Raw genomic sequence first — 15499 nt, forward strand, 5'->3', positions numbered from 1 at the left:
GTAAGAAAGCAATCTTTCAGAAAAGCTTGTCTGCTATTACTGAGCATTTTCCTGAAGAACTCCAATAAACCTCCAAGGAACTACACAATTTTTGAAGTCAGATTGAAAACCAATGTCGTCAAAGAAAGCCTGAACGCTACATACACACAGTTCTAAAAGCTAAGATTTCCCATAGAAAACAAAAACAGAATTTAATTTTAATGGTGGAAACAATACAGAATATCGTTTAAAGACATTTGGTACCATTACTACTGATCTGCTCATCTGTTCAACACACATAGCTAACGATTTCCCCCACTATGTGAGTTGTTTGCATGTTGTCCTTTCTGTACAGTCTGTGGCCCCCACAAATGTTGTTGGGCAATAACTCACACCATTCTTTACTGGTTTGGTTTTCCATTTAAATTTTAGTTTCAAATAAAATTAGTTTTAGGCCTTGTATGGATTTAAATTTTCAACATTACATATTTTAATGTTTTTGAGGTAGCATTTTTCAAATATATTTGCCACTTTTTATATGTGCTGGTTATAATATATTTGTATCTGTACACATGATTAATGCATAAATGTGTGTATTATATGGTACAATGTATAAACGTGTGTCGTATATGTTAGACCCCCAACACAGTGTCCCGTATCCTTCACCGTGTTGGCTACAGTCCAGTCCAGTAACTATCAGAAAGCCATATTCTCTATGCCCAGATCTAGCTCACTGGTGGGCAACAGCAGCAGGATGATGGACTACTGGTGGTGCAGTGGTTAAATGCCTGTACTGCAGCCATTTACTTGAAACCACAAGGTTGCAAGTTCAAGACCAGCAAAAGGGCCCAAGCTTGACTCAGGCTTGCATCCTTCCGAGGTCGCTAAAATGAGTACCCAGACTGTTGGGGGCAAATTAGCTTACTTGCTAATTAGCTTGCTTGCTGTTCACCGCTATGATCTTTGGAATAGCGGTATATAAATAAAACAAATTATTATTATTATTATTATTATTACTGGTTTGGTCAAGCTCTCTCATATTTTTCTTTTTTAAACATAAAAACCAAGAACATGTGGTTATATAAGCTACATATACACCCACACATATATCCACACTTAAATGTTTTAAACAATTTGTTTCTTTCTTTAAACATTAATTTATTTAATTAAAATTAATCCATAAATAAATATACCCTTGCATTGCCCTCTAAGGAAAACCTTATGTTGCCATCTTAAGAAGCCTTACTGCCTTTCTAAATTGTTCCTGGTTTAAGGAAGAAACAGTCCTACTGTTAACAAACCTAATAAAAACTACAGTGGTACCCCGGGATACGAATTGATCGCGTTACGAAATTTCTGGGATATGAAAAAGTTAGATTGGAAAAAACTGTTCCGGGATACGATGTTTTTTTCGGGTTACGAAATTTATTTCGGCGCGAAATTCAAACGCAAAGCGCGGCTAGCGGCTTTCCAGCGGCTTTTCGGGTTGCGAAATGTATCGGGTTACGAACGGAGCCGCGGAACGAATTAATTTCGTAACCCGAGGTATCACTGTATATGTTAAACTAATACCATCCATACAATACATATTAAAGTCTGAGACACAGTTCTTTATTTATTGAGTATGATTTCAGGTTACTAATTTAAATAAAATAGATTTAAAACAAGGGTAAGGGATTTTTCAGGTAGCACTTAAAACTTAAATTTTAAGTTTAATTATAAATTAAAGACATACAATACACAAAAATATTTTTAAAATAAACTGATGCATAACAAAATGAAAAACAATCTTACCAAAGTCACACAATTTTAAAATATCATTGTGACTTATTAAGAGATTCTCTGGCTTGATATCTGAAATATTAAATGCACAGATATATGTCAACAAATAGTACACACTTTAGTCTGCATTATTAATTTAACAGAATTTTTTAATACTAGTTCTTTTAACAAGAATATTTAACAAATACTATTATCTGTGTGTTTCTGAAAGTGATTATCAAATGGCTTTGAAAATCAAAGGCAAAATCCAACTAAAATTACGTATTCATTCAAGAGTGTTGTTTTCAACTGGAAATATTGAAACATTTCATAGCACTCACCTTGACTTTTTCTCTAATTGCAAGTAATCATACACAAGACAGAAAGAGAGAGACACTAAATAATTCAAGGTATGCTAAAATAGTGTAAAAGCTTACTGTTCTGAGATGCAAAGAGCAATCTGTAACTATGTGAGTTAGCCCTTGCATTTGCCATGTGAGAAGCTGGAATTGCATGATCTGATAGAATATTCTTCTTCTCATCTCCCTCGCCTTTCGATTTCCTTCTACAGCCCTGCCTTAACCAGATTTAAATGGAATGAAAGAATAGAAACTCATCTCTTGCAAGCTTGTAATCACTGAAATGTGTGACAGTGAACTGTTCCCCTACACCTTAGAAAAATGGGCAAAATGTCTCATTTTCTAGTAGGCACAAAACAGCATAACAATGTGGGACATAGCCAAACCCGTTTGCCTTAAAGGTCGGGATGGCTGCAAGCCATCTCACAAAACATGCTGAAGTACCCGCCTTCTGAACCCCTCCCCCTTTTGCTGATTTACACTAATCTATTTTATAATGCTGAATAAAAATAGAGGGTATGTTCCAAACTGTAGCCTTACATCTTTCCAGCAGAATTGAATCTATAGCAAGCACCTATATAATTGCCACTGTACCCACATACTCTTTGGCTTAGACTGCTTTGCCAATCATAGTAGTGTAGAATGCAAAACCTGATACACTAAGCAAACATAGTCTTTGATTACTGAACTGCTGACCTAATATGCAGGAATTAAATGATATAAATTGCTTACATTTTTCAAAATAGTTTTGTATAACTACCACATGTTGCACATCTAGTATATGTCACCTTTTCAGCCATGAGAGGTTAAATCCAGGACAGAAAGAATCAAGACCTAAAACATTAATTACTTTTGATAAAAGTAACATGAAATCATCCACAATATACATCCTACCTCAAAGTGAGATAAGCTGCTCATCTCCATCTGACCACTCACAATTGTCGCCATCATTTTTCACAATATAAGACCACTTGCCCTTGGCATCTCTCTCTCTCTCTCTCTTCAATCTCATTTGAGGCACACTGATCTGATTCAGCAATCAGGTGGATTTACACTTCCACTCAGTAGCTTTCTCAATTTTTAGCTCAAAATGCTTAGTTTACTTTTATTTTTTGCTTTTTTAAAAAAAATTCTTTTGTAGAATCAGGATAAGAAATTAATAAGATTTCATCATCTGAATGTGAATTTATTTTTTTTAAATTTTTAATTTCTTAGTAGATTGTACACAAAGTAACAGCATGAATAACTCTGAAGCTACCAAGTTTTCAATTTGTTCCTTTAGAACATCTGTGTCCCATGACAAATAGGTAAACATTCTGGACTGAGGGCAGCAACAGATATTACTAAAGATTCTGTTAAGTTAAGAGACATGCCAAACAGAGTGTCAGCTGAGATTAAGGTACTTGCAACAGCACTGTAGCAACTAAAAACATCTTTCTCAACAAGTGTTCAAAGCTTTTAAATAACTCAATGCAATTTGCAGATACCAAGGATATAGATTCACCAAACCTGTAGATGCTGCACTCTGTGCTATATTCAAAGCAGAAAGTAAAAGCATGGCAAGCTACAAACTCTGACTAAAGCCATCATTCAGAGGAGGGTACACAGGCATCCAGTTGTCAAACCTGGTAATCATTAATAGCCAGAAATGATTGAATGGGATTCTCAAAATTGCAACTATCCTCAGCTGAAGCCAAAAAACTACCTAATCTCATTAATTTGTTTGCACCACCGTTTTTAATAATTGTTTTCTTAATTCTTTTTTCCTATCCAAACTTTCGTCTACAAAATCTCTTTGATATAATCCTTTGCTTTTTCTTTCTTTTTCCTTTGAATCTTTATCTTCCATTTAATCTGCTTTTTAAAACAAAACACACACAGAGCTGACTACATTTCTTGTTGTAAATACAATAATCTTTAAACCAACTCTCTCGCCTTCACTCTCAGTAGAGAACTGAAATATTTTTCTTAATGAAATTTCTGCTGCTGACGTGGGGACTTATGTATTATATTTATTTGTATCCCGCTCTTATCCCAGAACTGGGACTCAGAGCAGCTTCAGAATATTAAAAAACAGTACAATTAAAAACATAATAAACTGCATCAACATTTTTTTTGAAATGGTACAACATCCCAGCCTGTCCTTATAACAATTCCTTAAAAGCCTGTGTGAATAGGTAGGTCTTCACCTGCCCATGGAAGGCCATCAAGGAGGAAGCCATTCTGATCTCTCTCGACAGGGACTTCCAGAGTGTAGGGCAGCCACCGAGAAGGCCCTCTTTCACATCCTCACCAACCATGCTTGTGATGGTGTTTGGACGGAGAGGAGGGCCTCTCCAGTTCATACAAGGAGATATGGTCTGTCAAATAGTGTGGACCTGAGCCATATATACTTGCTGTTCAGCCACAACATGAACAGCTCTAAAGCATGTTTCTTAGCTTGCTGCTGAATTTTTTTTATTTTTTAGCAACACTACAAAAATATAAAACAGCAAACTAATAAAGACAAAGAATACAATAATTAGGATTCCTAACTAATAATTTAACAAAAAAGACAAAGCTTTTTCGTTAGAGAATACATGTCATATTACTACTTCCAGGGTAACTCTGCCCTACACTTTGTTAATTTTCTTCTAGAACAGTCTGTTCTCTCACTCTCCATGAACAATCGAGGAGGAGTTAATTTTACTTTAGGGCACAAATATACAGTGGTGCCTCAGGATACGAAATGATCGGGGTACGAAAACAATAATGAATTATCAGTGAAGTTATATTGATTTTAGAACTTCAAAATGCTTCCAAATTTTGCCTATAAGAGAGTTTCTCTGATATACTCACCTCTATGAACAATATCATTTTTATGACACCAATGAATTGCTTTAATTAGCTGGTATATATAGCTTTTTACTTTTTCAGGTGGGACTCCATTTGGCATTTCTTCCAGCAGTTCAAGCATATTCTACAAGTTAAACATAATTATATTAGAGGTTAAATGGAGGTTGACCCAGATTACCTCTAAAATGTTTTGCAGAAGCACAAGTAGACAAGTAATCATGCAGTATAACACTTTGAACTGTTAATCCAATATTAATACTGTAAACTAAATTCATTCCAAGCATAAATCTGTCTTTCAAGTTTGGCTAATTAACCAGAAAAATTGATTTAGTTAAACTTCTGGGTCTCTATCAGTACGAAGAGGTCACTCCTTGTTTCACAAAAGTAACTGTTCAGAATATTGTTACAAATAATGTAAACAAACAAAAACATAACTGGAGTAATTGCAGCAGAAAAAAATACAGCTGCTCCCATGAACCTCCCTAATCCAATCTGGCGGCTTCCGAAACAACCAGGATCTAACACCTATCATTTATGGCATTTCTCTCAGAGGCTAAATCGTGGGTGGGCAAAGTGTAGCCCTACAGATTTTGTTGGTTGCAGTTGCCAAGAAACTAGCCAGCATAGCCAATGGTGAGGAATGATGGGAACTGAAGCCCAACAATATCTGTACTGTGGCACTTTTCCAGCTCCTAAACTAGGCATAAAACTAGAACTTGGTAGTATGGAGAAACAACTAATCCAGGTAGGTAGAAATTATCCTGTATCCAAGATGTTAAAGAAAACAGGGTCTTTGGTCTATTGTACAGGATCTAGACTTTCAGTCTAGAGACCTGTACAATAACCTATAGATATTGTACTATCCCACAAAGACTAGAAATTGGAACAGCATTTTTTTTTACCACAGTGACCAAATCCCGCGGATAGCAAAGACAGTCTGGCAGAGGACTGTGGGAGGTGTGATCTGAAAAAGGAACATTTCCAAAACATTGCCTTATTCTGCTCAATGGTAGATGCACATCTGATGGTGGCAGAACACAAACTGAAGTATCTGATGATTTCAGTGAGCAGGCAGGTTCATAAAGCAAGAGAATGTCTTTAAGGTATCATACAGATCTTTAAACAGAAGAAATCTACTTCTTGAGTTGTATTTAGATATAATGAGCCAGTGTAGATCAACCAACAACCAATGTGATCCAATGTGATATAGGTAGTAGTATGGATAGAAGTCTGGATGCAGCATACTGTCCCAACAACAGTTTCCAGATAATTTAAAAGTAACACCCTACAGAGAATGCATAGTTGACCAGCCTGGATTTGACCAAGGAATGCATAACATCTAGCTCTGTCTTCCCACAAAAGGGCTCAGTTGTCAATGTTCCTACAGCTAGACTAGGATCAAAGCTGAAATTGCTTTTAGATTGCTTCTGACACATTGTATATTCATTTTTGATTCACTGCCTCATCTTCTGAAATAGGGTTTGGTGAGTTGTTGTTGTTTTTTTTAAAAAAAGACAACTGGTTCTAAATTGTAGAAACAGACATACCATATTGTCTTAAAACACTGGAATGTGTTCCAAACAATTTTCTCTAAGATTTGTTGTTTTTGTCAGCAGTATTTTTAAAACAATGTAAAACCTGCAACATTTGCAAGGATTGAAAGTGGGATGAATACCCTTTATGGGAAAGTATTCCTTTTTTAAAGTACTGTACCTTCAACTCTCATGAGGAAGGGAAATAGAACAACAAAGAAGAAAGGGGGAAATAACCTTCACATAGATTTGAAGAAATAAAATATATGTGGTTAGAATGCAATCATCTGGTTAGCCATTGCAAGATCCATGTTCCATGTTATTCCATTTAAACAAAAAGTAAAAAAGGAGCCTTATGGAACCTTTAAGATGAACAATTATTTTAAAATGATCTGCTGGATATTCCAATCTACTTTCTCAGAATATTTATTCAATATGAGAGCCTTGGGTATATACAGATGATTACATGGTTGTGAGGTAGGATCAGAGTGAAAAAGGACTGCAGCTCTCAGTGGTGATGTAGGACTATGTGCTGCAATAAACAAACAAACAAGCTTCATTTATATACCACTTCATACTGCCTAAGCAGTGTCTAAGCGGTTTAGAACTGTAAGCTAATTTGCCCCCAAGAATCTGGGTACTCATTTTAGCGACCTCGGAAGGATGCAAGCCTGAGTCAAGCTTGAGCCTTTTTGCTGGTCGTGAACTCGCAACCTTGTGGTTTTGAGTGAGTGGCTGCAGTACAGGCATTTAACCACTGCACCTCCTAAAGACTTAGACATATTACAGTGTGGAAGAAAAACTGGACACAGATTTTACTGATTACAACTGAAAAGGCTGGCTCTGCAAAAGCCACAGATACTTTTAATGGGCAGTCTGTTGGCCAATAAATCACCTACTAGGCAGGACTCCACATGGGAGAAAGCCATTGCATGGTTCTCCTGCCACTTGGACCTAAAGGCAGACACCTTCCCAAATTGGATATGTTTCTTAGTTTCAGTCCAAGCTTCCAGGCCCACCCAGCCCCCACCCCAATTTATCCAAATCCATGGCCAACCTGCCAAAAGTTTTGACTGAGTTAATATAAACAAACAAATAAAAAACAAGGTAATAAGTCAAGGGGGCACTTTCATATGGAATGCAGGAGTTTAATCAGGCAGACAGTTTTATGTCCCCCAGGTGGACCTGAGTAAAATCTTTAACAGTAAGGCTGGCCTGGGAAAACCTTCCCCTGACAGCTAGTCAATCCAATCCTATTGGCCAACCGTTCCCATCCTTCCCCAGAGTGTGGGAGAGCACAAGATAAGCTGTGGCATGCAACACTATTTCCCCACCCACCACTTTATTGTCCCACTGCACAGGTGCAAACAGGAATCCCAGGTAAGGCTGGGCTCCTTTGCTAAATGACAACTGCCTTCAGGGGTAGTTAGTGGTTATGCTGCTGCAGTATGAAACCACTCTTATTTGCTCCTCCCACAGTTGCTCTGATTTGGATGAGAGCTCTGCTAGTGCTGGACCTCTGCAGGGATGGGCACAGTTCCAATCCAATTCAGAAAATTTGTGGAGGAGGAGCAGCAGTAAAAAGCAAGAGTGAAATTCTTTTCCCCACAGAGAAAGTTCCACTGACTGCACTTGACTGTATAATTAATACTGTATTAAGTGTTAATAATACAGTCAGGGGCTCAGAAGCATTAAATGAAGAAAATGGGAGGGACTGAACTTTTAGCCAAGAATTCCAACATGATTGAATTTTCATCCCCACTGTTTTCATTCAGTTTTTCAAGACTGATATATTTAAAGCTGCGCATTGCAGGCTTACAAGATACACCATACTAATAAAGAAATTTATACAACTAGATATTTATCAGTTATTAACTGATGTTCAAAATGTAATTTAGCATTCTTTTAATGTCCAAATTTCTGTAAGAAAGAACTAATTTTCTGTTTTTATCACTTAATTTATATCCTGCCTTTCACCCAGTGTAGGATTCAAGATGGCATACAATATAGTAAATGCATAATATGAATTTAAAAATGCCTTAATACAAAAATTAAAACACAAAGCACACTGCTAAGAACATTTTAAGCAGTTTGTGATCATAAGCAATAATATCATACTAATAAATATTTATAAATATTCTGCTTTTTGCTCTTCTGTAAAATGTACCTAGAACTGCAAACAAAACCATGTATTACAAAACCCTGTAATCCATACAAAATGCAAAAAACAAAATGGGACACAGCGCAGCTAGCAATAAAAATCAAATGAAGAAATAAAATAAAACCAGGCTGAATAAAGTCACATGATATTTAAAAGGAGTTAACACACATCAATAAATGGAAAGGGAAATGATCAAAGAATTTACAGTTTTTTATTCCAACAGAAATGATATTACTAAGTCTTTGAAGTCATTAATTTATTGCATAATGTTGCAGTACCTTTATTTTACCTTTTTTTCCTCATGATTAAGAGAAAATTGGCTAAAAATGAGAATGGAACCTAATATAGGAAAGCTAGGTTTACCCACTCCTTGTTGCCCTTCTTCTTCTAGGCACACAGCCTTTTTATATTGGCATTCCTTTGATAATTAAGCTGCAGGAGGTTTTTTTTTAAGCTGGAGAGGTATTTTTAGTCACATGCATCAACTTTCCTCCATCTAAATAATGAACTTACTTTTTCTACATACTCAAACACCAAATATAGTTTTCCTCTCCTTCTGAAAGCTTCTTTTAGTTCCACTATGTTCTCCTGTTTCAAAGTACGGAGCATTTTAAGTTCTCGTAAGGTGGTTTCTTTGACCTCTTCATTTTCTGAAAGTTAAAGAAAAGTTGGTAAACTTTACTACTACACTGCTTCCCACCGGCAGCACAGAGGAAATAACCTGTCCCAAACATTTACAGCAAGCACAAGACTAACAATGTTTCAAAATACAAAACACAGAATAGTGTTTCAGTCATTTAACTATTAAGCCATAATATGAAAGCTATGAGTTAAATGTCTGTAACATAAAAACTATGACTTAAATGGCTGTAGAATATCTGAACTGGTTTACTTCAACAGACACAACTCATTTTCCAAAAATTAATCCAGATTTCCTTTGTTGTTTGCCTGCCTTTGGACAAGTTTGTCTGAAATGTATTTACTTTTTATTTATTGTTCTCTCATTGCTGGCCTGTGGCTACTAACTAAATTCCTCCTGAAAATGTAGCTTTAAGTATCATTAAGAATAGTACAGAACATTATCCAATACCATTCCTTACTGCAAATGAACAACAAATGAATTAGTCTCACAGACATAAAAATGTAGAAAAAATAGTGGAGAGCACCAACAAGAACAAATCAGTGTGCAATTTGGGAAGGTGCTTCCGTAGCACAGCAGAAATCCTTAAATCTTTCTAAATCAACTTCCTTCCAACTCCAAAACACTTCTTCCTCCACTCCTTCTATCCCATCAGTGCTCTAGCCCCTTTATTGTCCAAAAGACACATTTCCAGAACACTGCCCTATAGAAAAGCAGTTGGGGAAGAAGAGACATACCTCAGTTACACTTACGACAACAAGCAAATGGGAACTACTGGTGAATAAAAATACAGACAGACCTCTGTATCCATGGATTCTTTATCCATGGATTGAAGCATCCATGGCTTGAACATTTTAAATTACAAAAAGCAAACTAAAAACAATTTCATATTAGGAAGACCATTTTACCATTCCATTGTATATAATGGCACTTGAGTTTTCCCCGATTTTGGTATCCATGGAGGGTCCTGGAAAGAAACTCCAGCAGATACTGTACTTGAATCAGGTTGAAAGAGTACAAGGATGAACTCACTATGTGAGTACAAATATACTAGGCTTCTATTAATCAGGCACCAGGCAGCCTTGGAATCATGTGCAACAAGAAACATGGGTCTTCCTATTCTTACTTGGACCCTGCTCTGGAATGTGCAGAGAAAAAATGGGTCAACAGGATGTCTTCTTCTACTTCCTGATAACACAGAGCATACCTAGGGCTCCAGACTTAGTGCAGGTTCGTCACCTGCTTCTCTTCCCGATAGGGCACTTTAACTCACCCCAGCCAATCTGGGAAAAGAGGTTCCTCCTTAGGTCTGCCTGGGACGCTAAAAAGGAGATATCTGCTGCATAGTCAACTGTCAGCTGACATTCAAACTTTGCATTTGGGGAGTTTCATGGTACTGCAGTTGATGTTTGGCTACTCCCATCCAGTGTATTGTTGTTTCTACTTTGATGTGAGTGTCTTTCACATTGGGTCTGGCCGAGAAATAAAACTATGTGTCTCTTTACAACAGTGGCTCCCAAACTTTGATCTGCTGGATATTTTCAACTTCAGTTCCCATAATTTCTGACTGCTGGCCAAGCTGGCTGCAGTTTCCAGAGTTGAAGTCCAAAACATCTCGAGGACCAAAGCCTGGGAATCATTGTTTTACAATATACTGATAAGCAGGAACACTGGGGCCACAGCTAAACACCAGATAAACAGGTCACCTCCAAGATGTTCCCCCCAAAAAAGTTTACTAGGGAGCTGTCTGCATTGCAGAAATAATCCAGTTTGACACCACTTTAACTGCCATGGTTCAGTGCTATGGAATTCTGGGAATTGTAGTTTTGTGAAACATTTAATTTTCTTTGTCAGAGAGCTCTGGTGCCACAACAAACTGCAATTCCCAGAATTCCACAGCATTGAACCATGGCAGAAAAAAAATGTGTCAAACTGAATTGTTTCTGCCATGCAGATGCAGCCTAAAACAGCATAAGGCACACAGAATACAAGTTTCATCACTTAATTAGTCACATTATTTATTGAGTAGATAAACTTACGATGCTTGCATGTATATCATTTATTCCATACATTAATTGCAACAGCACTGAATGAACTAACCAGAGTATTATTACATTTTCTTTCACCACCATACTAATACATTTGTGTATTTGGGAGAAGTGGTATCTGGATGCAAGTGATGTACAGTCTTGAAGAATGATTTACAAGACACAGAACTGATGTTATTCACTGAACACCACTACAGTTTTCTGCTCTTGACCTACTAAGTGCTGTCGCCTTTATTGGACAACAGGATTTCAACAGGGAACCAGGGCAAAGAGCAGTAAGTTTCCATTTGTCCAGTGTAGTGTCATGGATTTTTGCTCTCTTAGGCATCAAGAAATAATTTTTAAAATCCTGCATTTTGTCATCGGACAGCTCTTACCTTATGCAGGAGGTAAGAGGAAAATGACATTTGATGTCTTTAAAAAAGGGATAAACCTTCTCACAGAATATCCCAGGATCTAGTTCCTGCTGTTTTACTAACTGCAGGAGGATTCACAGTTCAGCTATACAGTCTGTTTTTTCCTCATTTATACATGGGATACAGAATGTGCAACAGAAAGTGGATTATGTAGCAGAACCAGCTCTATGACATTCAACAAACTGATAAACAGGAAATCCATGTGACATTATTTAAAATTGCTCTTGAGTTTATATCCAGCACTTCAAGAAACAGTTAAGTGTAGGTGAAATTGAACTTAGTGTCACCATAGCAAATCTCTTTTCAAAATGGAGACTTCTGTGCTTTTTAATAAAAGGTTTGAAAACTGAAGACTAAAGCAGAAGCATCACTGATAACTAGTGCTGCTATTCCACTTTTATTGCTCTGGCTGCCTCCTGTTGCATTCTGAACTCTGTAGTTCAGTGAGGCCTAATTTAAATCATTCTGACAGTCTGTGTATTTTATACAACAGACTGGAACATGAAGAATCATAGGCGGGTTACAGACTGCCCGTTTGGGGCGGCCTGCACCAGCCCCTTTCCCCGCTATATCGGGGCCTCAGCTGCCAGACCAGCAGCCTCCGAGGCCCCGATCCGCCGCTTTGCAGGCCGCTTCCCCATGGCCTGGAAAGGGGTGTCCTTGGGGCTTCAAGCCCCAAGGACACCTGGCGACAGCGGGGAGGAGGAGAAAGGGGCCGCTTGGCCCCTTTCTCCTCGCATGGCGCAAAAACATCACATCCGTGCCACCTCATTTGGAGGCGGTGCAGTCGTGACGTCGTAATGGCAGCGGCCGTGTGGAACGGCCGCCGCCATTTTGTATGGACTGGGTCCGTACTAGGGTTAGGGGCGTCAGGAAGTGACGCCCCTTTCTAACCCTAATACGGACCCATTCTGTATTTTCAGGCCCGTCTGTAACGGGCCCTAGAATCATAGAGTTGGAATATACCACAAGGGCCATCCAGTGCAACCTCCTGCCATGCAGGAACTCTCAATCAAAGCATCCCCAACAGATGGCCATCCAGCCTCGATTTAAAGACCTACAAGGAAGGATAGTTCACTACACTCTGAGGGAGTGTGTTCCATTGTCGAACAGCCCTTACTGTCAGGATGTTCCTCCTAATGTTGAGCTGGAATCTCTTTTCCTGTAGCTTGCATCCATTGTTCCGGGTCCTGTTCTCTGGAGCAGCAGAAAACAAGTTTGCTCCCTCCTCAATATGACATCCCTTCAAATATTTAAACAGGGCTATCATATCACCTCTTAACCTTCTCTTCTCCAGACTAAACATACCCAGCTCCCTAAGTCGTGGTTTCTAGACCCCTCACCATTTGTTGCCCTCCTTTGGACATGCTCCAGTTTCTCAATGTCCTTTTTTAATTGTGGTGCCTAGAACTGGATACAGTATTCCAGATGGGGCCTGACCAAAGCAGAATACAGTGGCACTGTTACTTCCCTTGATCTAGACACTATACTTTTATTGATGCAGCCTAAAATTGCATTGGCCTTTTTAGCTGCCACATCACACTGTTGACTCATGTTCAACTTTTGGTCTACTTGGACTCCTAGATCCCTTTCACACATAGTTTCATTCAGCCAGGTGTCCCCATCCTATGTGTGTGCATTTCATTTTTCCACCCCAAGTGCAGCATCTTACATTTCTCTGTGTTGAATTTCATTTTGTTAGCTTTGGCCCAGCTTTCTAGTCTATTCAGGTCATTTTCAATTTTGATCCTGTCCTCTGGGACATTAGCTATTCCTCCTAATTTGGTGTCATCTGCAAATTTGATAAGTATGCCCCCAATTCTGTCATCCAAGTCATTGATAAAGATGTTGAATAACACTGGGCCCAGGATTACCAAAAATGTAATTTTTTAAAAAGGCCTTGGTTAGAGAGAGCCCCAGGTGAGGAAAAAAAATCCACAATAAAATCCATCTACATTTCAGAAACCTCCTAAACACTATTTCAGGAAGCCTTATCACAAGAAGTTTTGGAAAAGCACTGTGGTCTCATCATGTCCCCCCTTTTGACACACAGCAATATATCCTTATTCCTGTAAATTACTCTACTTAATATCAGAAATTAATCAATGTTCATTACAATCATATTAAAATGATGAATTATCATAGGACACAAAACTAATAAAGTTCATTACAAATACATTCATATATACAAATGGGGAAAAGTTACCTTCACTGTCTTTGAATTTCTTAATGGCCACAATTTCATGTGTCTCCTACAAAACAAACACAGCAAAGTGAGCTGTTTCTCCAAAAGATCAAAGTTTCCCCCTTACCCAACAGATACAAAATTTAAATAAATATTGGGCTCTGTTTCCCATTACATGTCTGATGAGAAGCAGGAAAGGGCCTGCATGGCTCTGGCACTTCACTTGTGGAATGTCCTTCTCTCCAAGGCCCAAAACATTGATCTCATTCGAGTGCTCAATTTAAACAGCAATGTTTGCTCAAGGTTTTGGGGATCAGTAATAATAGCTTGGTTTTTATCTAATGGACTGTTAGAATTGATGCTGAAAAGTTTTGACTATCTAAGTGGTCTTACAGTGTTTTAAGTTGTGTGTGTTTTAACTAAACCCCATCTCAAAATCTTTGAATATAAGGCAGGATAGGAATATTATCTACAATACAGAATGCTTTGTTCTATGGCAGCCATCAGGACCTCATGGTAGACACTTCCAAACCTGATGTACTGCTTGTCATCTGAACTGCAGTGCTGACTTTGAAGCTAAAATTCTAGTCCCCAGAGAGGATATTTCTTGAAACAAAAGGAGGGGGACAGCCACCATTCAATAGGAGCTCATGACAGACAACTAAAAATCTGGCATAGTTGTCATCCAAGTTACAAGGCCCAATTTCAAGTTGAATTCAAAATAGGTTACAAGTGTAGAAACCCACTTACTGGTAGTACACCGGTAAGCGATATAGAAATATACTTGCTATTGCCCGCTTGTACCTTGGAAAAATGACACAAACGTGTTTTAAAATGGAACACCATACATCATAAAAGCAAGCAAGAATCAGAGGTATTTAATATATCCATTGCCTTTCAAATACTGCAGTTAAACCTGGCACAAAATTCACATTCTTTGAATTACAAAGATTAATATTCTATGATAAGCATTCATTGGCATCTGCATGCTCAGACAGAGTGACTATCTATACAAAATAAAACACCCTGCAACCCTGCAGCAGTTGGTGCAATTTCAAAAGATCCTGCAGCTTTTCAACTGCAGAATCTAAGAGTATAACCCAAATGTAGCTCTCCAATCATAATACTGTACAAAATTTGTCATCTCAGGGAATGTGTCTATGTTTTTATTTTAATCTTTTTTTTAAAAAATCAATTCATACATTCTCCCCCTCCCACATAGGCCCATTCCATATCTCTAGCAGTCATCTTCCTCTTTCATTACAGATTCTTTGGGCACAGCTAGTGTTGCCATATCCCACTGGTGGGCGGGACTTTCCTGGTTTTGGGCGGGGCCGCATGGTCCCGCCCCGGTTTGGCCCCGCCCCTGGGATTTCGCCCACCCCCAGGCTGGGAGGAGTATTCCCTCCCCGCCTTAGCCCCGCCCCCGTCGTCACAGCAGCAAGGGCGGGGCGAAGGCCGGGAGGGCAAGCCTCCCTGGGAGGAGTATTCCCTCCCCGCCTTAGCCCCGCCCCCGTCGCCACAGCAGTGAGGGCGGGGCGAAGGCCGGGAGGGCAAGCCTCCCTGGGAGGAGTATTCCCTCC

At 38.6% G+C, this 15499-nt stretch overlaps 1 protein-coding gene across 7 annotated transcripts in view; it reads right to left on the reverse strand.

The window, feature by feature from the left end:
• The window catches only part of CDKL5 (cyclin dependent kinase like 5), an 80899-nt gene that overhangs the window by 32269 nt on the left and 33131 nt on the right, over positions 1 to 15499 (reverse strand). For 4 of the 7 annotated variants that reach the window (XM_042456543.1, XM_042456542.1, XM_042456546.1 and 1 more), the window contains 5 exons: positions 14667 to 14720; positions 13938 to 13983; positions 9141 to 9277; positions 4938 to 5058; positions 1774 to 1833 (listed from right to left, as the gene is read on the reverse strand). In XM_042456543.1, the coding sequence (XP_042312477.1) occupies positions 1774 to 1833; positions 4938 to 5058; positions 9141 to 9277; positions 13938 to 13983; positions 14667 to 14720 (418 nt within the window). The remainder of the gene's footprint in view (positions 1 to 1773; positions 1834 to 4937; positions 5059 to 9140; positions 9278 to 13937; positions 13984 to 14666; positions 14721 to 15499) is intronic. The other 3 variants (XM_042456548.1, XM_042456544.1, XM_042456545.1) reach the window with 2 other exon arrangements.

This window comes from Sceloporus undulatus, chromosome 3 (assembly GCF_019175285.1).
Source record: "Sceloporus undulatus isolate JIND9_A2432 ecotype Alabama chromosome 3, SceUnd_v1.1, whole genome shotgun sequence".
Classification (NCBI taxonomy): domain Eukaryota; kingdom Metazoa; phylum Chordata; class Lepidosauria; order Squamata; family Phrynosomatidae; genus Sceloporus; species Sceloporus undulatus.